Source organism: Mesoplodon bidens, assembly GCF_964165515.1.
Source record: "Mesoplodon bidens genome assembly, chromosome: 13".
NCBI lineage: Eukaryota > Metazoa > Chordata > Mammalia > Artiodactyla > Ziphiidae > Mesoplodon > Mesoplodon bidens.
This window is the reverse complement of record NC_138169.1, coordinates 28,339,938-28,361,915: the sequence shown is the minus strand read 5'-3', so window position 1 is coordinate 28,361,915 and position 21,978 is coordinate 28,339,938. Positions and strand designations below refer to the sequence as shown.

The 21,978-nt window shown below is 46.6% G+C and overlaps 1 protein-coding gene across 1 annotated transcript in view; it reads left to right on the top strand.

Annotated features, from left to right (window-relative positions):
* Window positions 1-21,978, top strand: part of LDLRAD4 (low density lipoprotein receptor class A domain containing 4) — a 302,983-nt gene that overhangs the window by 176,731 nt on the left and 104,274 nt on the right. The window contains 1 exon segment of the mRNA XM_081252967.1: window positions 13,005-13,145. Coding sequence (XP_081109093.1) covers window positions 13,005-13,145 — 141 coding nt within the window.

Genomic DNA, 21,978 nt, shown 5'->3' with positions numbered 1-21,978 from the left:
TTGTGTGATTACACAGCTCTGACCCCTCGAATTATCGAAGACAAATGGCCCTGCTGGTTCAGCCTGAAAATTGTGGCGTGGGGCACGTCCTGCTCTCTTGACACCCTTCTCTTTACCTGGTGTGTCTGTGTGGAAGGACAAATTTAACGTGAAAGAAAGAAAACTGACCCCAGAGTGCACTTCTCTCTGCCCCGCCCCCCATGCTCTTGATTCAGTTAAGTCAAAGCAATTGTTAATTACCTGCTGTGCTAGAGGTGGGGGTACAATGATGTCATGTATTCTGGGCTCTGGAGGTCTTGCCATGGGTGAGACAGACAAATAGAGAAATAATGACAGCCATGTGACAAACGCTGTACTGGAGGGATGCACAGGTTGCCATGGGAGCACAGAGGCAGCCGTGTTTAATTGTGGATGGGGTGGGGAGTTTGGGGAAGGTGTCATAGACACGCGCCCCCCCCCCTTTTTTCTTTTTTGGCTGAAAGGTCATCAGCATTTGTCAAGTTGGGGGAGTGAGTCACTCTAGGCAGGAGCAGTAGCGTGCACCAAGGCACTGTGACAGGAGCTGTGTGTGCTGAAGATTGTCCTTGTGTTCTGGTGTGTCCAGCTTCCAGGGCATGTGTAGAGGAGCTGGAAAGTAAGGTTGGAAAGATGGTCAGGTCCATGTCAGGAGGAAGGCTGTTACGTGCCCAGCTAACACAAACTACGTGCTGAAGGTTTAAAGTAAAGGGATGACATGATATTTATGTTTTAGAAATAACAATTGACTTGATAGAATAAACTTTCCTTCATCCACCAAAAATTTTTTTAAATGTATAAAGTCTGTTTTTTAAAAAAATACTTATTTATTTTATTTTTGGCTGCGTTGGGTCTTCATTGCTGCGCGCGGGCTTTCTCTAGTTGTGGCGAGCAGGGGCTACCCTTCGTTGCGGTGCACAGGCTTCTCCTTGCGGTGGCTTCTCTTGTCGTGGAGCACGGGCTCTAGGCTCGTGGAGCTTCAGTAGTTGCGGCACACAGGCTCAGTAGTTGTGGCTCGCAGGCTCTAGAGCACAGGCTCAGTAGTTGTGGCGCACGGGCTTAGTTGCTCTGCAGCATGTGGGATCTTCCCGGACCAGGGCTCGAACCCGTGTCCCCTGCATTGGCAGGCAGATTCTTAACAACTGTGCCACCAGGGAAGTCCCACCAAATGTTTTTTTTGAGAAGCTGTTACCTGCAGACGTTCTAGGCCTCAGGAAAGTAACAGTACACAATAAATGCCCTTCGTACATTGAGGTGAACTTATATTCTAGTGAGGAGAGACAGTGAGCAAAACAGAAGGTTAATTATGGCATTTATTAAAAGGTGTTAAGTTCTACGGAAAAATAAAGCAAGGAACGTAGATAGGGAGTCTTGGACACAGGTGGGAAGGGGTACGTTTTTAATCAGGGTGCTTTGTTATACTTAAATATAAATAAAAATTACTTTGTTTTGTATTTTTTCAATGAATTTGTTTTCAGTGTGTGTTTTAGGACTCAGATTCTATCCACATTTGTCTCTTTTTCATGTCAATTCTTCTTGCTGTTTTATAACCATGTTTACAGAAGAAGTATTGGGAAGACCTCCTCTACTGGCTGTAAAATAGAATTAGACCCTGACTCTGTGTCTACTTTGTGTGTTTGCTCCTTCCAGTGATGTGGATAGTATGACAGTCTGGACCAGCTATTCTGTCTGCATTAAGGACAGAACAGGATGGAAAGGGCTTGCTTCAGTGGGAGCGGCGAGGCTGGAGTGAGGACAGACGTGTTTTGTCTACACAGGACTGGGTGGTCATGCTTCCACACTTAGGGGGTCACTGGGAACTGCTCTGGTGACCAGTTCAGCTGATCAGGGCTCAGCCGTAGTAGCAGTGAGTGGGTCCGTGGAGTTGGGCATAGAGGTGTTTGAGGCCCGTCCTGTCACAAGGGGGCCAGCAGGGAAGCCGGGTGAAGGTGGAGCGTGGTGACAGCCTGGGATGGGACACAGATCCAGGAGGGCAGTCGGCGGGAGGAGATTTGAGACCAGATGACCAAGAGCAGCAGGATGCCCAGAGCTCTGGGTCCTGGGTGTCAAGTCACACCACCCATGGAACAGGCCCCCTGCTGTTGTGCCGTCGGGAGAGGTGAGCAGAAAGTCAGGTGGGCTGTTAATTTCAGAAGGTAACAATGTTACCAGCACGTGCTCTCCATTGGGGAGGGCGGGTTTAAGACCCTGGTCCTGATTATTAGTCAGATTGTTCTGAAGTCTCCTATGTCTTCTACCAGAAGCAGTCTCTCTGGTTACTGGGGAGACGGGCAGAGGGGTTCCGGAAATCCTAGATTGGCCCACGGTGCTGTAAAGAAAAGTTCTTTATGAAAGGCTTCAGATGAGCATGTTCAGGGCACAAAAGTCTTGTCCTTGTGAATGTGGGATTCTAACCTGGGCTAGATCATCAGACATAGACTGTTTTCTCCAGTAAAGCAGTGAGCATGGGCGGGGTGGGTGGAGTGCAGGGCCAAAGGGAGCCTCTTCCCTCTAACGTGTGGCATTCAGGGAGTGTGGCAATGGCTTCCCACCCACACTGATCCCTGACCTGGAGTTTGATTAGTCATAGAAACCAAAGGCCATTATTTTCAGTATTTGAAAGTCTCCCTTGGGGGACGAAGGGACAGCTCTGTCTACCAACATCCCTGAGGGCCGTGTGTGGTGGGGGAGCTTGGGGACTTGGCTGGGTAGGGCACCATCAAGAACATGCAGCCGTCAGCTTCTCCTGCGGAACAGGAGGGCTGAATAAGGCCTGAAGTAGGAAGTTTATCTGAGGGGACAAAGAAGGGCTTCTAGGGAACCAGTAGGGGAAATAAGACAAAACGGGACAGGGGAGTTCTCCTCGCAGTAGAGCGCCATGCTGTCCATCAGAAAGCACGAGGATACCACCGCACACCTTGTTTGGGTTGGCTTCAGGCAGCAGGGAACGCGGGGGTTCATGCAGCACTTGGGCAGCCAGGTCTGATTCTGTGGGGTTCTCCAAAGGTGGACATTTTCAAGAAGGGAACTTCGTAAAGGGCGAATTTGATGGCAGCTGGAGGACCCCAGGCAGACAGCCGCTGGAGGCTCAAGGCAAGAAGGTGAGGCGGTTTTCACCCAAATAGTAAAAATAGCTAGGTGGGGTCACCTTGAGGATGACGCAGGGTCAGCAATGCTGTGAATCCTAAACACCTGCCTTGCTCCCCGGCCCCTGAGCCTGTTTGTGGCAATTAAAAGTAAGACATGCGGGGGGGTCGGTGCCCACACCCAACTCTCTCTCAGGATGCTGGCATCTGTGTGCGAGGGGCTGCTGCTTCCTGGGTAGACAAGCCAGTGCTTCAGCCAGAACACACGGGTTGCCCTGAGAGGGAACTCCGTGATGTAGGAATTAGGCCAGAGGATGGGGAAGGGACAGATGGGAAAAAGCCTAAACGTTTATGACATTGACAACTAGAGAGAGATTGTTTCCATCAATGAAGACCACAGGTAATTAAAGATCTATTTTGGCTAATAATTTTAACTAACCCTTTGCTTTAAAAATTCTCGTGTAATTTGCTAATGATAGATTTGAATTTTATTTTCATCTTTTTGTCTTCTTTCTACCTCATTTTTCATATGTGTATACACACACACACACACTCCCTCCCTCCCTATTGAGGATATATGTGCAGAGAAAACTTTTCTTACTCAAAGGGATAGCAGTAGTAAATTGTGGTTCCCGGAAGAACTTCCCGACAAGCTTTTACTTCTGCTCATTGATTTATTTAACGAATACTTATTGAATGCTTACTGTATACCAGGCCCTGTTCAGACTCTAGGAATTCATCAGTAAAACCAGGCAGACAAAAATCCCTACCCACCCTCATGTTCTAGTGGGAAAAAAAGGTAAGAAATGTTATGCATGTCATTAGATGTAATGTTAGATGGAAATAGAGAGCTATGGAGAAAAATCCAGAAGGAAAGCAGATAGGAAGGGCCAGGAGTAAGGGTGGGGTCTTGGGGAGGGGATCCAACTTTAAACAGAGTGGCCAGAGAAAAGCCCACAGAGATGTGACGTCTGAGCGTGGGCCTGACGGAAGTGAGGGAGTTATTAGCATAGCAGATTCCTCGGGAGAGAGTGTTCCAGGCAGAGGAACAGCGAGCCTGAGTGAGCCGGGTGTTTTCAAGGGACAGCGAGGAGGCCCGTGTGCCCAGGGCCAACTCGGGGACAGGAGAGGCCAGGGAGTGGATGGGGCCTGTTGATGGGGGGTTGTGTGGGGTTCATTGTAGGGACCCTGGTTTAACCTCTGAGTGAAATAGAAGAAGCCATTTGAGAGTTTTGAGCAGAGTCGTCCTGGGTCCCCTCTCGGGACCAGACTCTGGTGGAAAGGATACGGGGAGCAGCTGGGGGGCTGGTCAGGAGACTGTCGGGGTCATCCAGGTGAGCGGTGATGGCCCTTAGACCAGGGTGACTGTAGTGAGATGGCGGGAAGGGGCCGGTTTCCAGACATATTTTAAAGGTGAAGCTAACAGAATTTCCTGCTGGATTAGAGAAAGGAAAGAGTCTCAGGTGACTGCACTGTTGTTCCTTGAGCAGCTGGGAGGATGTGTTCTCGAGACATGGGGGGTTGTGAGCAGAGCCAGCTGGCACAGAAAGACGGTGCTTTGGGCTTGGCTGTGGTGAGTTCAGGTGTGTTACATCACCTGGAGATGCCATCAGGTGACTGGAGGGATGGTGACATGTGGTCATCGGCATGGAGAGGCTGGATGGCTTGAGACCACAGGGCCTGGGTGTATGGCCAAGAAAAGAGGGCAGCAAGTCAGGGAGGGAGGCGGATTGGTGAGGGGGGAACGTGTCCTTGTACCCACCAAGCACTTGGTTCCGGGCGGTAGTAGTGGCCGGCTGTCAAAGGTGGGTCTAGCGAGATGCGGCCTGCGTGGCCGCACTGGAGTTAATGACATGGAGGTCATTCGCAGCATGGAGAAGCAGTTTTGGCGTGGCGATGGGGGGTGCGCAATGATGGAGCCAAAGCCTGCACAGCTACGTGCTTGAGCCTTGGGAGTGGAGACATGGAGAGTGGGGCCCAAAGCATTTTTATTTTAAAGGTGGGGGAGGTTATAGCATGTTTGTAAGGCTGATGTGAAAGATCCCCTAGAGGTGGTATTGATACTCAGTGTGTATCCAAATGTCCAGAACTCAGAAACTTTAAAAGCACTTGTTATTTGGATAATCGTTAGAATAATCAAGAGTGGGCAACAGAAGTACCAAAGGGCTCAAGTAGAATTTCATTCTTTAAAATTTCTTTCTTAAAATTCTTTGAATCATGGATCCTAAGAACTGAAAGGACTAAAGGCAGTAGGTAGCTTTCAGATTTTTTAGCTGGGGGATGCTGTTTTCCAGTGGAATCTCACGGAAAGCTACCCTGCACACAGATTCAGCAATCCTGCAGGGACTCCTCACTGACCCTGCAACCCACCTCCTGCTGGAGACCCTGAGTCCTCAAGGGGTCCCCGGGGCTGTCAGGGAAAGATGCAGAACTACTGCTTTAATTCAGGTACCACATTTACCAGGAAGGAGTTTAGAGGTTAAGATTCTTGTTCTTGCCTGAGGATAAACACAATATTTAGTTTAAGAGCTGGAGGAGAAGCCAGTTTCCTGAGTCTTAGGACAATGGACTGTCTGTTCTGTCCTTGGCACCTGTGGCCATGCTCCTCACTAGAGCAGTGCAGGACTCTTGAGTGAAAGAATGAATGAAAGAGTGGCTTGAGGGGAAGAGTCCCGAAGCTCAGCAGTTGCAGTACCTGAGAATCGATGCCACCCTTTCACCCCTGTGGTTCCCCCTTGGGGTCCAGGTTTGTGCCATAAACACCTGTGCATCCATCTAGGTGGGTCCTGCAGGCTGGGTGTGGTCCTCACAGCCGTGCACCTCAAACGTGTATGTCACTAGACAGCTTAGAACTCTTGTTGCTGCTCCGTGGAGCTGTATTGAGTGGGGTGTGCAGGGTTAGTCTTTACAGGTGTGCATTAAATGCTCAGGGCTGTGGGGTTACATCCTGTTCAGAGGCCTTTACTTAAAGCCTGTAGATGGAGCACTGGGCCTGGTCCTCAGCAGGGTGTCCAGGGCGCTCCATGACCGCACATCTGGCCCTCCGCCTTATTTCCACACTGTGGGCTGTGGCTCTATGGGACTGGCCCCCCGTCCCCCAGAGCTCCCCCAGCAGGTCCTCAGGCGGGAACTGCCAGCTGGTGTGTGTGCTGTTACTGCTGCTCTGCCCATGGGGGTGTCCCACATGTGCTTCGTGCTGAAAGGTGACTGAGATATTGGGACTGGAGCTGTATGTCTGGATTTCTGTTTGGATGACGTCACGGGGAGTTAGGTACTTCATTATGGTGGATTTAGAATTCTACAAATATTTGGTTTTCACAGAGATTTCCCTCCTTAAAATAGGCTTTTTATTTTCCTGATTATAAAATCATACATAAAACTCACAAGGAACTACAAATTACTAATGATCCCAGCACCCAGAGGTATCATTGTTTGTATTTTGCTCAGCGTCTTTTCAAAGTATTTTCCCATGTGCATTGCATATATTGATACACCTTTTTGTTCCGCAGAGTATTTTAAGGTGGTTCTTACCTGCTTCCAGTACTGTTCTGAAAAGCTAATTGAGAACCCCTCTTCGCATTTTATATACAGAAAAACGTAGAAAAGAATTCATTCATTCAGTGCCTTTAAACATAGAAAAGAAATAGTGCTATTTGCCAATTGAAGTCCTAGAGGACTTTTACTGACTTTTAAAATACTTGATCGTGCTTTGATGAAAGTTGGGTAATTTTTTCAAGCTGCTCTAAAGGATAATTTTAAGACTGGAAGTCTAAAGCCAAAGTACCTTGGACTTTTAAAGGCCCATTTTTCACTCATGGTTGTTAGAGAATTTTAGACACATTAAAAATGTTTTCAGCACCATAGTGAGAGTGATAAGCCACATCATAAAATGGATTGAGTTAAAAAAATTTTATTACTACCTTTGATGGGAGATTCTTCTCTGTTAATCTTACTATATGGGCAAATGTCCTTTTATCATGTCACAGTCATCTTTCTGGAGGATAACTATGGTTTCAATAGCACTACTTAAGATACGACTTTTATTAAGTGCTTGTTAATTTAATTCATTACATAGAATGTAAACCTTCAAATTAAATTCTCCTTTGTTTCAAATTTATGACCGGCAAAGTCAGCACCATCTTTGAGTGAGGGGAGCACGTTGTTAGTGATGCCAGGTGAGGCACCCACAGTGTCTCAGACCTCTTTCCTCAGATGTGCGTGGAGATCAGTGTTGATGTTATGTGAGATATTGAGTCTCTTACGGGTTACTCAAAATGTATTCCTTGTGTTGAAAAATGTTGCAGAAGAACATGCATTTATCATCCTTCTGCCTTTCACATGGTGTCAAAAGCTGACATTTGAGATGAATAGCCCTAAGGATTAACTTTTCATTTCTGAAGAGTCTCAAAGCTTTATCTTCGTAATTTGCTAAATAGCTACTTTCTGGACCCTGTCATTCTGGCTCCTTCAATAGAAACCAGTCTAATATTCCAGCCTCACAGGTGGTCACACAGGAAAGAACAATCTGAGGAGCCCTTTTCCCTTTTTGGACAAAGTTGGTGTCGAGGTGACCTCCGTGTTGTACAGCGCCCTGTAATAAAAAGAGTGACTGATCCTCTCAGGTCTGAGAAACAGGAGAAAGTCTGTTTCCGACTGACTGCAGTGCCTCCTGCTGTGGGCCAGCGAGCGCTCGCTGCCAGGCCTCTGGTCTCCACCCATCTGCGGCAGCCCCTTTGCTTGGAGCTGGGTTTAGTGACCGGTCACTAGAGCTCTCTATGGTCACAGGTTTCCTCCATCCCCTGCATTTCTAGGTCGTGGTTTTTGGCTTTTACTCACTGTTTTCATTTCTGTGCAACTTTGCTTTTATGGTAGATAATCTTGTGCCTTGCAGGGGAGTAGGCAGTGTATGAATAAATCAATAAAAGTATTGTCATCGCGATAGTAGGAAATATAAACTTATATTGGTCGTGGTAAAATTATTTGTGCTAATTTTAGAACCTTATTAGTCCTTCACTTATAGGTCCCTAGCAGCTAAGTTTAGTCTCTGTTATCTACAATGTAAGTATATTAAGAAGGCCCCATTACTGAGAGCAAGTTCTAGATTTAACATCAGAAATGTTGGGGCCAGAATCATTCCCAGTTTTCTGGTGTGTGAGTGACGGACATGTGAGCTGAGTGAGCCCATGGTGCGGTATGAACTCTCACAGAAATAGCTGCCATGGACCGCTTTGCCTGTTCACAAAAGAGGCTGATTCTACGGCTGTGATGCAGTGCTGCATTACTTTGTGACTGAGGTCATATCTGTGAAAACTAAGGCTTTAAAAAGGGCATAGGAAAAACTGAGAACAACTTTTTGTTGCCTTTTCCCCCAGCTTTATAGAGATGTGATTGATGCACAACATTGTGTAAGTTTAAGGTGGACAACATGATTTGACACACGTGTATATTGCAAAATGAAGACCACAGTGGTTAGCTGACACCTGCATCATGTCACCTAATTACTATTCCTTTTTTTTGTGGTGAGAACATTTAAGATTTACTCTTAGCAACTTTCAAGTACATTTTTTTTTTGCCTTTTAACTAATAGAATGTTGACTCTACCAAGTGGATTAACTTTGGCCTCTGAGATGCAGATTTGTTCTCCTGCAGGTCAAGATTGAGTATTTACCCCTGTCCAAGTTTAGTTTTAGAATATTCAAATTGTTAAGCTACTGGTCCTTAAAACTTTTTTTAATATAGTTCTTTTTTGTGTGTGTAAAAGTTTGGAATTCACAGATCACTCTAGGATATTCCATTTCTTTCCTGCTTTCAGGGCTGTTAAAATTGCTTGTTTTTTTCAAAGGTAATAAAATTCAAAGTAACAAAGGAAATTCTCTTAATCATTCTTTTCCTTTCTCCTTTTTCACATGGTGTACTCCAAATGGTTAGTATTAGTTTGTACCTAATAGGAATGACATTTAGGACAAAAAGTGTTTTTCCCCAAATTCAGTAGAAATTGTGGGTGTTAAGTTCCATTACAGGAGGTTTGTTCCCTGACTTTGGGTGAGTCAGGAATTCTCTCATCTGTGACCTGAGAGGACGGTCCACTGTGTCTCTAGGGCCTTCTCAGCATTAGAATTTTATGAATCTGTGACAGTTCAGAGTCACTGAAATTCATCAGAAGCTTTATGTAGGAGTGTAGAGAAACTAAAGAATTCTCCAAATTTGGAGAAAATTCTGTATTACTAAAAGCAAATAAAGTGATTGTAAAATCTATTGCTGATTCTAGATTTTTTAAAATAAAAAATCAAATAGAGAATTATGGCAGAAGGGAATGCCATTTTCTTTACCTAAAAAACCCTGACTTTAAAGAAGAGGAATTATTTAAATATTACAAATTTTAAAATTAAATATATAGCTCTTGCAGGAAAAACTGGTTCCTGGTTGTTGATTCTATATTCTATTCCAATATTATACATCTGAAATCACCATGAATTTGTAACCAAAATGTTTCTGATGTTAACAGTCTTTGATTTCCTTCAACTTCTTGCTTAGCAGGAATACTCAACAAGTTTCACAAAGAATGGACAAAATAAAAGAAAACATTTGGAAAAATTCTTCTGTCTTCTTTCTCTGACTTGTTTTATTTCATTGAGGATGTTTCCTGGCTCTGTATCATGTCAAAATGTAGTTTGCGGGTCATACCTGTGGTCCCAAAGTTTCTGAAATATCCCATCGACAGTACAAAGTTATAGCAACCAGGCCCTATATCCAGGAGTCGTGAAAATACCTGCCCATTTTAAGATATTAGTTTTTTTTAAAGTAAATTAGCAAATACCAACTAAATATTCCAATACTAGCTACACAATACTGTTAGCTAGAGTGAGGGCTTCATATGAATGAGTTCTCTGCTTCTCATGAGGCAGTGGCTTTTCTTGGCTGCCCATCAGAATCAGTCTAAGGATCCCTAGGAACCACCCACTATCCAGGCCACACCTCACACCAGGGAGCGCAGTGGTCCAGGCTGGTGTTGAAAGATCAGCCCAGGGATTCCATAGGCGGCCATGGTTAGAGCCTCTCATTTGGGGTTCTTAGTTTGTTTGAACTATCACAATAACCTAGTTACTAGGGACCACCCCTAATGTCTGAACACACTGGGCTTTGGGGTAGAAAGTGTGGTAGAGATGAGCTTGCAGGGTGAGTCAGGACTGAGTTGGAAGCCTGCCTCGATCAATACAGTTAGGTTACCTTGGACAGGTGTTTGACTCTGGTCTGCAGTTTCATTCCAGCTTTAGCATTAATCTTTAACACTTAATAACATTATAGCAGATTTCTAGATATATCAAGAAGCCGAAGTTGGTGCAAAATTTCAATTCAGTTGTTTTGATTCAAGTGGCCGTGAGATGGAGAGATTTTTAGTTTGATATTCAGCTAATGACTCACCATTGAGAAGATTTAGATATTATGAAATTGAAATTCAGTGGGTTGATGTTGGTATTTCCATTATCTAAGAACTAAAAGCTTTCTAAGCACATACCTTTTTAATGCATTCTGAGTAATGTTAAGCCTACTTAAGATAAACTGTTTTGAGAACTTTGTCACATACATGTCATCCTCATTACAAATGAATTTTACACGTTCATGAAAACAGATTTGGAAACTGAGAGGCAGCAATTAGAGAGCCTGAGACCAGAGGTGGAGGACCTGGACACACGTCTGCATTTTGCCATTTATTCGCAGTTTAATTATGGGCAGGTCACTTAATCTGAGTCTTAATTTCCTCATCTGTAAAGTGGGAATAATAGTATCTACCCTAATAATTTCACAGGGTTCTTATGAGGCTCAGATGAGGTCATATGTTTATTCAACAAACAGGTGACTCACCAAGGGCCTGTTCCTCGCTGGGCAGCGGTCTCACTGTGAGGGACACAAAGAAGGAAAATGGGTCCTCAGAAGGAGTGAGCACATGTGTTAGTTGCTGCTCACATTTACAAAAGTTCGTGTTGTAGTCCTTTGAAGAGAGCTTGCTCTTTCATCTCTGTGTTTCTGTGTCTCTGGGCCTGGCACTGAACACAGAAGGAGCTAAAAAATACTGGCTGTATGAATAACTGAATCACATAATTCGTTTCCTTGAAAATATTTTGTTACTCTAGACAGGGTCTCCTTTAAACAAGCTGAGATCAGAGTGAAGTGTGGATGTGGTTTCGTTTCTGTGCTCGTTTAAAGTTCCACACGAACTTGAACATGGGAGTTTAACCTGGGATCCTTTCAAACCGCAGCGGTGCTTAACTTTTTACTTGGAGTTCGATTCAGTTTAGGTTAGTGTTCCCTTCTTTCCAATCACCGTTTCAATAACATCAGGAGTACTGTTTTTGGCTAATGTCCTTTTCATGTTGGGTAGTAATCCAAACTCCAATATTTCTTTTGGAAAGGAAGATAAATTATTTCCTTGACATCCATTTTCTCCATTAAGTTAAAAAAAAAAAGTCACTTCATCAATGTAATTTCAAGCAGCTGGATTTGAGTCTGTGCCGCTTATGGCAGCAGAGTTGGGCTTCAGCAGAGCTCCTGACATGTGGCCTGGTTCACAGTCAGCACACGGAGTTTTCACCTGGACGTTGCAGCCAGTCACTAGCTGTGGATGTGCATTTGGGGGGTGTTCACGTGTGGGTCTGAACTAGGTCAGGGCTTTGGTTGTTGTCTCTTTCTAGACTCTGTTAGGAAGATGTGAACACAGAGAATTGTGATGGCACTTTCACACTGGGTTGCAGAAATACTGAGGATTTAAGTTGTCTCTTTACTGCAGATGAGGGGTTCTCTTTGCAGCCCCTCTGTGTCGTTAGCATAGTGGGTGGAGGTCTTGTGTGCTGATGTCTAGCCTTTTATTATTTATTTGAATAATGGAATTTTAGAGTGGAAAGGACCTGCCACCCATGTTCTAGACAGACAAAACCAAGGAGAAATGAAGAGGCTGTGATGGTCAGTGTCAGTGGGGGTCCTGATCACTTTCTGTGAGTTTTTTTCTACTGGCTGCTCACTGAGTGGGATGTCCTGTGTGAATCCCACCAGCTTCTGTGGGTGCTCCTAGGGAAAAGCTCTCGGTCAGAATTAGGGTGATAGTCAATGTAAGATATACATAGATGTTTATGCGCCCATGTGTATGTAATTGTGTAATTTCCTTTATCCTTAATTGCTTAAATTTATAGTAATGTGTTAAGTTTGCAAATTTATTTTGTCTTATAAAAGTAAATTCCATTTTCAAATACTGATTTGCACAGGTTGCAGACATCCCATGCCCAGTGAAGCCTACAGGCATTGGGTTGGGCTCCATCCTGTTCTTTAAGTCACTTACGGGCCCTTGGTACGGATGCTTCTCAGCAGAGGGCACACGTTGTGTTCCCATGTTTTATGTTATAAAGTCAGTGCTGCGCCTGCCTGGTAATAAACCTGGTTCTTCTTAGGCATGAGATGAACGAACACCAGTGAGGTTAAATGTTTTGCCCAGAGCCTCACAACATCCAGTGACAAGTTGGAAATAAAATGTATGAGCCTCCTTTTGTCCAGCCTGAGCTCCTGAGTCCTGCTGCCGCCCGGGCTGCTGCTGCACTAGCTCCCTCATCCTTGGTGGCGGGGAAAACCGCCAAGGATTTTTTCAAGCAAAGGAAGAGTTCCATAGTCATGACTTGCCGGCCACATCATGTTACTATTTTGTGGGTCAGAGGCGTGGGGTGAGTGAGGTATGGCAGGCCCCGAGTGCCCCTGAGCTCTTACCGAAAGAGTCCCTGTCTGCGTTCTGTTCCCTGGGCTCTCCAGGTAGACTGAGTGCCCAGACCATCACGGCACACAGATAGGGAAGGAGAAGTAGCAGCTGAAGAGCATCAGGCTGGCATTGACAACTGCATGCTTTATATTGTGCTTTTTCAGAGTGCAAATTCACCTGCACCAGCGGGCAATGCTTGTATCTTGGTTCACTGGTCTGTAACCAACAGAATGACTGTGGGGACAACAGTGATGAAGAAAACTGTCTCCTGGTGACTGAACATCCACCTCCGGGCATCTTCAGCTGTAAGTCCCTCCCGCTCACCTCGGTATCATTCAGTTGGGTTGTGTTTGGGGATGGTTAGGAGGCAGCGACCTGGGGAAGTGGGAAGGATGTTGTATTTTGGTTAAGAGAAGAGGTTTGCGTTTTCACAAAGGGAATGTTTTCTTTTAAGGTAGAAATATGGTGTGTCTGAGAGTCAGAAGTTCCTTCCACTTTGAGTGGCCTGTGTTTTGGGAGAGGCTTTCTACTGCTTATCTTAGAAGCACTGACTGATCCCAAGAAATAATATATTGACTTAGTATTCTTCATACTGGTTTTGTAGAATTTTTTAGAGTAATTTTAAACAATAATTTAAAAATAATTTTAAATAAAGAAAGGTACATAGAGGGTCCACAATTAAACTAGTAATTAAAATAAGAAAATAGAAAAAGTTTATATGGGACTTTTAAAAAAGGTTGCGATGATGTGTTTTTCTATTTGATATTGGGTGGAAAGCAACCTGAGTGAGATGTTTCCCTGTGTGAATCCCCAGACTGAGGCTGTGAGCATTTCTTGAACCTGAGTGAGATGTTTCCCTGTGTGAATCCCCAGACTGAAGCTGTGAGCATTTCTTGAACTGGAGGAAGGTGAAATCCGAGTACAAAGTTCATTCATTTTTGATCTCATGGCTTTTATGAAGAGGAAGGAGCAAGAAGGCGGCTTGGAAACACTGCCGGACTTCTCTTAGGGAAAACTTCTCGTAGGGAAGTGGCTTGTTGCCTCCTGTGTTTCCTGGGCTGAGGGAAGTGGGTTGAGGTCACGGATGTTTTACAGCACTGACCCTCGTCAGGGGTCTTCCCTCTGAGATCATCTCAGGAAACATGTGGCTTCTCTCCCCACTTTTACTGACATTATTGTGAGAAGTTATATTTGTTTTTATTTACAGATTCTAAAATTTTTGTTCTAGAGATCAGACTACGTAATACGGATCCTATAATGTGAAATGGGAGGGGATGTTAAAAGAGAAGCAGTTTTCTCTATTCCCACTGTGTTTTTATGTTGGGGGAAAGCTGTGAGTTTTAAGCCTGCTACTTATTCCTGCTAAATCGGGAGTCTAATTGTGCTGTCGTTTCTGTTGTGTCAGTTTGCATTTTCTTATATTGAGCGTTCTTATAGAGTCCCATCTCGATACTTTGAGAAGACAGTTTAAGGTGAGCTGTGTGCTTTCTTGGTGTTTAGTCCATGTGCTTCCTCCGGCGATGTTCTCTGCAGTAGCCTTTGTGGTCGTCAACACTGTAATTTGCTCAGTATGCCTGCCTAGACCCAGGGGAGGAAGGGACCCTTCAGTGAGCCATACCTGCCGTGGCCCCGTCCAGCAGCTCTGAGCCTCATCTGCATGGGGGGCGTGAGGATTAAGTGGGATGGTCCATGGGAAGCACTTAGAGTCTGGCTGGTACCGAGCACTTGATACAGGCCAGTCAGCCTCAAGCCAGGGTCTTAGAAGGAGAAGAGCAGAGTAGAGGCAACGTCTCACTTGTGTTCTCTAGACTTGAGTAACGTACACACTTACACAACAGATGGTGGGTAGGACATCAGGACCCTGCATGGGGTCTCGCCTGGTTGGAGCTCCTGTGAAAAGCAGGCAGGACACACCTCTGGCCTCTGCCCAGGGGCACTTCCCGGAGGTGTTTCCCCTTCACATAGGTCCTGCCACTGCTGCAGTCCTGCAGTGTCCCTTCCTCCCAGCCTCTTCCCCTTTCTCATCAGTATTTCCTGGTTTGTAAAATGGATTTCCAGATATTTTTTCCATTCATTTTTTTTTTTTTTTTTCTTTTTTTTTTTTTTTTGCAGTATGCGGGCCTCTCACTGTTGTGGCCTCTCCCGTTGCGGAGCACAGGCTCCAGACACGCAGGCTCAGCGGCCATGGCTCACAGGCCCAGCCGCTCCGAGGCATGTGGGATCTTCCCGGACCGGGGCACGAACCCGTGTCCCCTGCATCGGCAGGCGGACTCTCAACCACTGCGCCACCAGGGAAGCCCTCCATTCATTTTTAAAAATGTGAACACTTTAATTTTGCTTAGAAGCTAGGTGAAGCAGTTACATCTGTAAATGGCTCAGCGTTGCCCTAGGAGCTCCGAGAGTTTGTATAGTTGATTTACAATGTTGTGTTAATTTCTGCTGTACAGTAAAGTGATTCAGTTGTACATATATATATCCTTTTCCATTATGGTTTCTCACAGGATATTGAATATAGTTCCCTGTGCTGTACAGTAGGACCTTGTTGTTTATCTTTTTTTATATATAGCAGTTTGTATCCTAATAGAGGAATCTTAAGATCCTGTTGGCAAACTATTGGTCCCTAGTGTTCAGATGTAACTAGGCTTGTGCCCTTGTAGCCAAAATGGGAAGCTGTTTACAATGTGCTGTCTTTTAAGAAGATCAGAAAGTCAGGAGACACAATGACCAAGGGCAGGATGAGGGCTGTGGCTTCAGGTTAACCTGGCTTCTAGTTCTAGCTTAAGGAAGCAGCTGAATCCCTTTAAGGCTTAGTTTCTCTGTCTGCAAAATGAGAATAATTTCTGCCATATAAGGTTGCTATGAGGATTTACATGAAATAACACACATGAAGAGTGTGGTCTGCATCATCATCTCATTGCTGTCTTCGTCCCTGCTTGCCATGTGGGACGTCTTGGGGAGGGGACCTCCATGACTGCTGCCGTCTGTCTGCACAGCAGAGCCTCCTTCAGGTGGAGCATGGGTTCCAGGCATCCACAGGCGAGTTCATCCTCAGAGGTTCTGGGCATTTCCCACCTCCTCTGCCCCTGCAGAAGGCCTGCTGGGGAGCCGCCAGCTGAAGGGGGTTTGCTGGGCCTGGCCCACAGTCCTCGCTCCCCTGCTGGCTCAGGGGCCACTCATCACAAATGGGTTTGTTGTGGCTGCTCTGTTCTCTGTGCTGCTGGAGGGTGATCGGGTACCGAATGACTGCACTCTCCTTCCCTTGGTCTGCCAGGCAAGAGCACAGAGCAAAGGCTGTTCTACTCCCCCTCAGCTGCCCAGTAGGGCTTGGATGCTCTCCACTTGGGAGGGGGTCTGCAGGGCCCACCAGCCTGCGGCTGCAGCAGGCGTACCTCTGTTGGGGGTGCCACTTCCTCCCTGTCTTGGGAACTTGGAATATTACGGGACTTCTTGTCTATAGACTGATGCATTCTAAGAAAACAAAGAGTGCTTTCTCCTTATTCCTATCTAAGAACGAGTCATTTACTTGATCTGCTTTGTACCCAAGTAAGGGAAACACTCAGTGTTCTGCTCTTTGATCGCACTTAGGTTCAAGAAGGGTGGAATCAGTTTTCTGCCTGTGTTGTTGGCTGTGGGCATGCGCCCTGGCTCAGGTGTCTTGGTCCTCTTTCTCATTTCATATTTGCTAAAATTTAAAATGAATTAAGCTTAGAAAGAAAATGTCACTGTCATTTGTGAAGGCAGCAGTGCTAATGATAATAGAAGCCCTTATAGTAGCTGTAAGAAACTTTTCCTTCCTGAGTGGTCTCACTGCTTCTCTGCCTTGCTGATCCGTGGCCTGAGGCGAGGCCCTGGTTCAGTGGGCCCCGAGGCCCTGCACAGATGTGGGGACGGGGCTGTGCCGAGTGTTTCACGGGGAAAGCGTCTTGCTGGTTCATCTTTCTACAGAAGAGGGAAACACTGTGGCCGGCTTTTCCCATGTCTTTTCTCTTCCTCCATCAAAACATTGTACTTCTGAGGGAATTCCCTGATGGCGCAGTGGTTATGAATCCACCTGCCAATGCAGGGGGACACGGGTTCGAGCCCTGGTCTGGGAAGATCCCCCATGCCATGGAACAACTAAGCCCGTGTGCCACAACTGCTGAGCCTGTGCTCTAGAGCCCGCGAGCCACAACTGCTGAAGCCTGCACACCCAGAGCCCATGCTCTGCAACAAGAGAAGCCACCTCATTGAGAAGCCCGTGCACCGCAACGAAGAGTAGCCCTGCTTGCAGCAACTATAGAAAGCCGGTGCGCAGCAACGAAGACCCAATGCAGCCAAAAAAAAAAAAAAAATTTGTACTTCTGAGCACTAAAGATACAAATTATGCGAAAAAATTATTATTTTTACAAATAAAATTACGCAAATTATTATATTTACAGATACAGTTTGTAAGTGCCTTCTTTGATCATTGTACCGAGCATTCTGGGGAATGCAGGACAACAGATCCTGTTATCAAGGTGCTTGACAGTCAGCTTGGGGAACCAAAAAACACTTCTACAAAGACGACTCAACATGAACACAGGCTACCAAGCCGAGTGGTCCCAGCAATTCGTGGTCCAGGAGTCCACAGAGGACCGTTCTGCTGGGACGTGGTCACAGTGGCTTCGCAGAGGAGGCGTGCTGGGTGTCAGGGCCAAGGACGGTGGAGTGTGGGTGAGTGAGGCCTTGGCGGGTGGCTGGAGGCAGAGAGCGAGCCAGTCACGCCACACCTCCTGCCCTTGTAACTGAAGGGATGGATCTCGGGTCCCTAGCTGCACAGCCTGCCCGTCGCCTGTGATGCTGGCCCTCCTCACTGGGCTTTGGCTCCGCAAACCCACTACCCTTTGAAGCCCCTGTGCCACATCTTGGTGGTGGGAGCAGTTTCTCTGGCTTCTGAGAAGCAGGCATTGAGCAGCCTTGGAGGAACCATGTGCTTTGAAGGCAAGAGCAGGCCTTCCTCAGTCACTGCTCAGGAGTCATGCCCTGGAGCTGGGGAGCACAGAGGGGTCCCTGTGACAGCTTCACCTACAGTGAATGAGGGGGTCCGACATGGGGGGGTGTGTGGGAGGAGAGGGTGGCACTCTCACCATTACTGGTGGCTCTTTGCTTCTTTCTTCATTGGTGGCCTAGTAAACCTAATCTCAAAGTCAGATGAGCTGATGCTAATAAAGTTCCCCGATTCAGCCAGGATTTTAACTTCAGGACTTTTCAGAAGGAAACTGTTTTTTTTTTTCCCAGGGCTGTTTAGGGTAATAACAACCAAATAAGATAAATTCAGCACATTAAAATCTGAGCTGTGTGTCTTTCTTCCCAAACCAGCTCTCCAGCTCTTCCCACCTTCGTCAGTTTTTTCCAAAGGGACTGGCACTCTCCTTGTCACAGAGCTGTGCTCCCCTGTGCCCCATGTCTGGCTGTCTGCTCCCCACCTCCCCAGGACTTTATTCCTTCATCCACTCTCTCAGCTTTGTCGAGATAGAGTCGACACACAGCACTGTGAGTTCAAGGTGTCAGCGTGACATCTTTTTTTTTTTTTTTTTTGCGGTACGCGGGCTTCTCACCGTTGTGGCCTCTCCCATTGCGGAGCACAGGCTCCGGACGCGCAGGCTCAGCGGCCATGGCCCACGGGCCCAGCCGCTCCGCGGCACGCGGGATCCTCCCGGTCCGGGGCACGAACCCACCTGCCCTGCATCGGCAGGCGGACCCTCAACCACTGCGCCACCAGGGAAGCCCTCAGCGTGACATCTTGAGTCGCGTACAGTGTACAGAGACATCCGCACAGCGAGTCACTGAACATCAGCACTGTGTATTTGGGACCATGTTCGTAACCATGCAGAAACCTGTTCACAACCAGGCTTCACCGAGACCAGACCTTTATTTTTTCTGTTTATTTCATTAACGATAATTCTCTAATAACATTCATATTCCTCCAGCTGTCTTATAAATTGTTTTGTCCTGTTGACAGTTTGTTTGAAGCAGGATCCAAAGGGGCCCTAAGCGTTGTTCCAGGATGCTGTGCTGTCCCCTGAGGAGTGTTTCCTATGTGGGCCACGCACTCCCCCCACCGACCCCCACCCCTCACCGCCGTGATCTGGGTGGAAGGTCTGGACTGTCTGGTGGTAGTGTCTCACGCTCCAGATTGTGCCCCGCTTCCCCGGGACGTGTGCTCACCACCTCTCAGGCTTCCTGTCTGTCAGTGGTCGGGTCTCCAAGTTTGGGGAGGCTCAGGTGTGAATGAAGCCACTCTGAGGTTCTGCTGTCCACATTGGGGGGCTCGTCCTGTTATGTGATTATCATCAGTCATTGGGGGGTTGCAAAGCAGTCATGACCTAATTCTGCCCTTTTTTCTCCATTTACTAGTGGGGATACTTCTATAAAGAGAAACTCCCATTTACTATGTGATTACCAGGAAGTAGATCTCATATTGCATCAGTTTTCTTAATAATGAGAAGGTTCCCTCTAGCGCTTCAGAGGTGATCAGTGTCATTCTGAACGGATGAATTAAAATGTCTAGTTGTGTACACGGAACCTTTTTAGGAACAACTTCTGCTGCACTTGGGTGTGACCAGCTCCCAGGTTTTGTCACCGAGTCCAAGCTCGCTCTGCTCACCGCATGACAGGCCAGTAAATTGGGAGATGAGGTGCTGAGGCAAGGAATACGACTTTATTCGGACAGCCGGCAGACAGAGAAGATGACAGACTAGTGTGTCCGAAAAATCATCTTATGGGGTTTGGATGCCTGTTTCTTTCCTAGAACAGAGAGGGGGAGGAAATGAGGAAGTAAAGTAAAAAGGCCATAAGTTTTGCAAATATCCCCTGGAATGGCCAGCCTTGGGGAGGGGATGTGTCTTCTTTCTTGCAGCCATCCACAGGTGGACAGGGTCCGAATGCTTCCCTGAACAAAGGCACTTTAGTTTAACATTCAGGCAGAGGGGCAGGGTTCCCTGAGGCAGGCCACTGTGTATAGACAGTATCCTTTTTTTTTTTTTAAACATCTTTATTGGAGTATAATTGCTTTACAATGGTGTGTTAGTTTCTGCTTTATAACAAAGTGAATCAGTTATACATATACATATATCCCCCCATATCTCTTCCCTCTTGCATCTCCCTTCCTCCCACCCTCCCTACCCCACCCCTCTAGGTGGTCACAAACCACCTAGCTGATCTCCCTTTGCTATGCGGCTGCTTCCCACTAGCTATCTATTTTACGTTTGGTAGTGTATGTATGTCCATGCCACTCTCTCACTTTGTCGCAGCTTACCTTTCCCGCTCCCCATGTCCTCAAGTCCATTCTCTAGTAGGTCTGCTAGACAGTATCCTTTTAGTGAACAAAAGCAGCGGGCAGCAAAGGTTAAAGTAAAAGAAACAGATCCAAGATGGAGTCAGGATTGGCTCCTCCCTGTTACAATTTTATCTAGGATTCTGTGATTCTCAGTGGCCTGTTTAACTTCAAGGAAGTGAGACTCCAGGAGTGCAGGGTCCTGTTCCCCAGCACCAGGGGTCTCACCAGCCGCTCTGTCACCTCCCCTGGCTGATCCTTCCTTCTCCTCCAGGCCCCTCACCTTCACCTTCCTCCCTCTGACTTCCCCAAGTGCCTTCTGACTGCCCTGTGCCTCTGAGCCCACTGCCCGCTGCTGCATCAGCCTCGCAGACCTAAGGGCAGCATGGCGTCTGTTAGGGAGGGCCCCCAGCAGCCCTCAGGTCCTTGCCGTTCCGGGCTGGAGCCCTCCCCTGCCCTCCCCTGCACTTGCCCTGGCCGGGCCTGCCCTGCCCCTTTCTCTCTCGGAGCAGCTCAGCTCGCCCCCGCCCGCCCTCTCCAGCCCCTTCTTACTCACCACTGCTCTCCCCTGGCTGCTTTTGCTGGGTTGCTTGTTCACGGCCAGATCCCATGGATTTTTTTTTTCCCCCATTTCTTCTCTTTCTGGCCTTTTCTCCATAGTCGGTAAGGTTGATCATCCCCTCTTTGAGATTCTCCGTTCCCTTAGGGTCCAGGTCTCCCTGAACACCTCCAGCTGCTCCTTCTCTGTGGTGGCTCCTCTGTCCGCCAGGTTCCAGCCTGGTCCTTGCCCTTGTCTGTGGAATTCTAGACACCACTTGGCATCAAAGCCACGCCCGTATTCTTATCTCCAGCTCAGACAGAAGTATCCAACTCTGCTCGTAAGACTTCTCCCAAACCTTTCCAACTCCTGAGCATTCAAAGCTGAACCAGTTATTTCTTCCTCCACCCCCAGACCAGACAGTTCTTTTGGTATTTTCTGTCTTAGAGTTTTGCCAGTTACATCAGGCTGGTCACTTTCCTGATTGGTCACTATCCCTTGCCAGAAATAATTTCTCCTTCTTGGAACCCTACAACATCTTGTGTCCCTCTTAAGGTGTTGACTGTTCTGCTTCATCATCACATGTGGACAAGAATGATTTCAGGTGTTAAGCTCTTTGAAGACAGGGGCTATGCTCACATCTTTGGAAGCCCTGACACTCCTAATGAAGCACGGACTGTACATGTCGGCGCTTGAAAAGGATCTGTTGAATTGAATTGAAAACCATTTATCCTTCCTCTGCTACTTCCCAGCAAGCTGTCAGCATGGCCCTTAGTTGAACAGTGACTACAAGAGTTTCAGCTGTAGCCTTAGTGCCTCCCATAGTGCGTGGCATATATAGTATACATTGCATGACATATATAGTATACAGTGTGTGGCGTATACAATATACAGTGAGTGACCCTATAAATACGTGCTGAGTGAATGGATAAATGTGATTTTTTTTTCTCTTTGTTTTTTCAGTTGGCTATATATCTATCCTTAAACAGCTTTTGTGGTATAATTGACACACAGGAAAGTGCACATATTTAGCAATTACAATTTGGTAAGCTTTACATAGGAATATACCCATGAAACCATCACAAATTAGCCATGGTGTGTCCATCTGCCCAACATGTTTGTCACTCCCCTGTGGTCCCTTCCTGTTTTACCTCCCTGTCTGCACCCCAGGCGACCACTGATGGATTGGTATCTCTATAGATTGGCTTGTATTTTCTAGAGTTTATATAACTGGAATCATAATGTGTGCACTCTTCTGTTTGGCTTCTTTCATCCAGCATAATAATTTTGATTTTCTTCTGTGTTA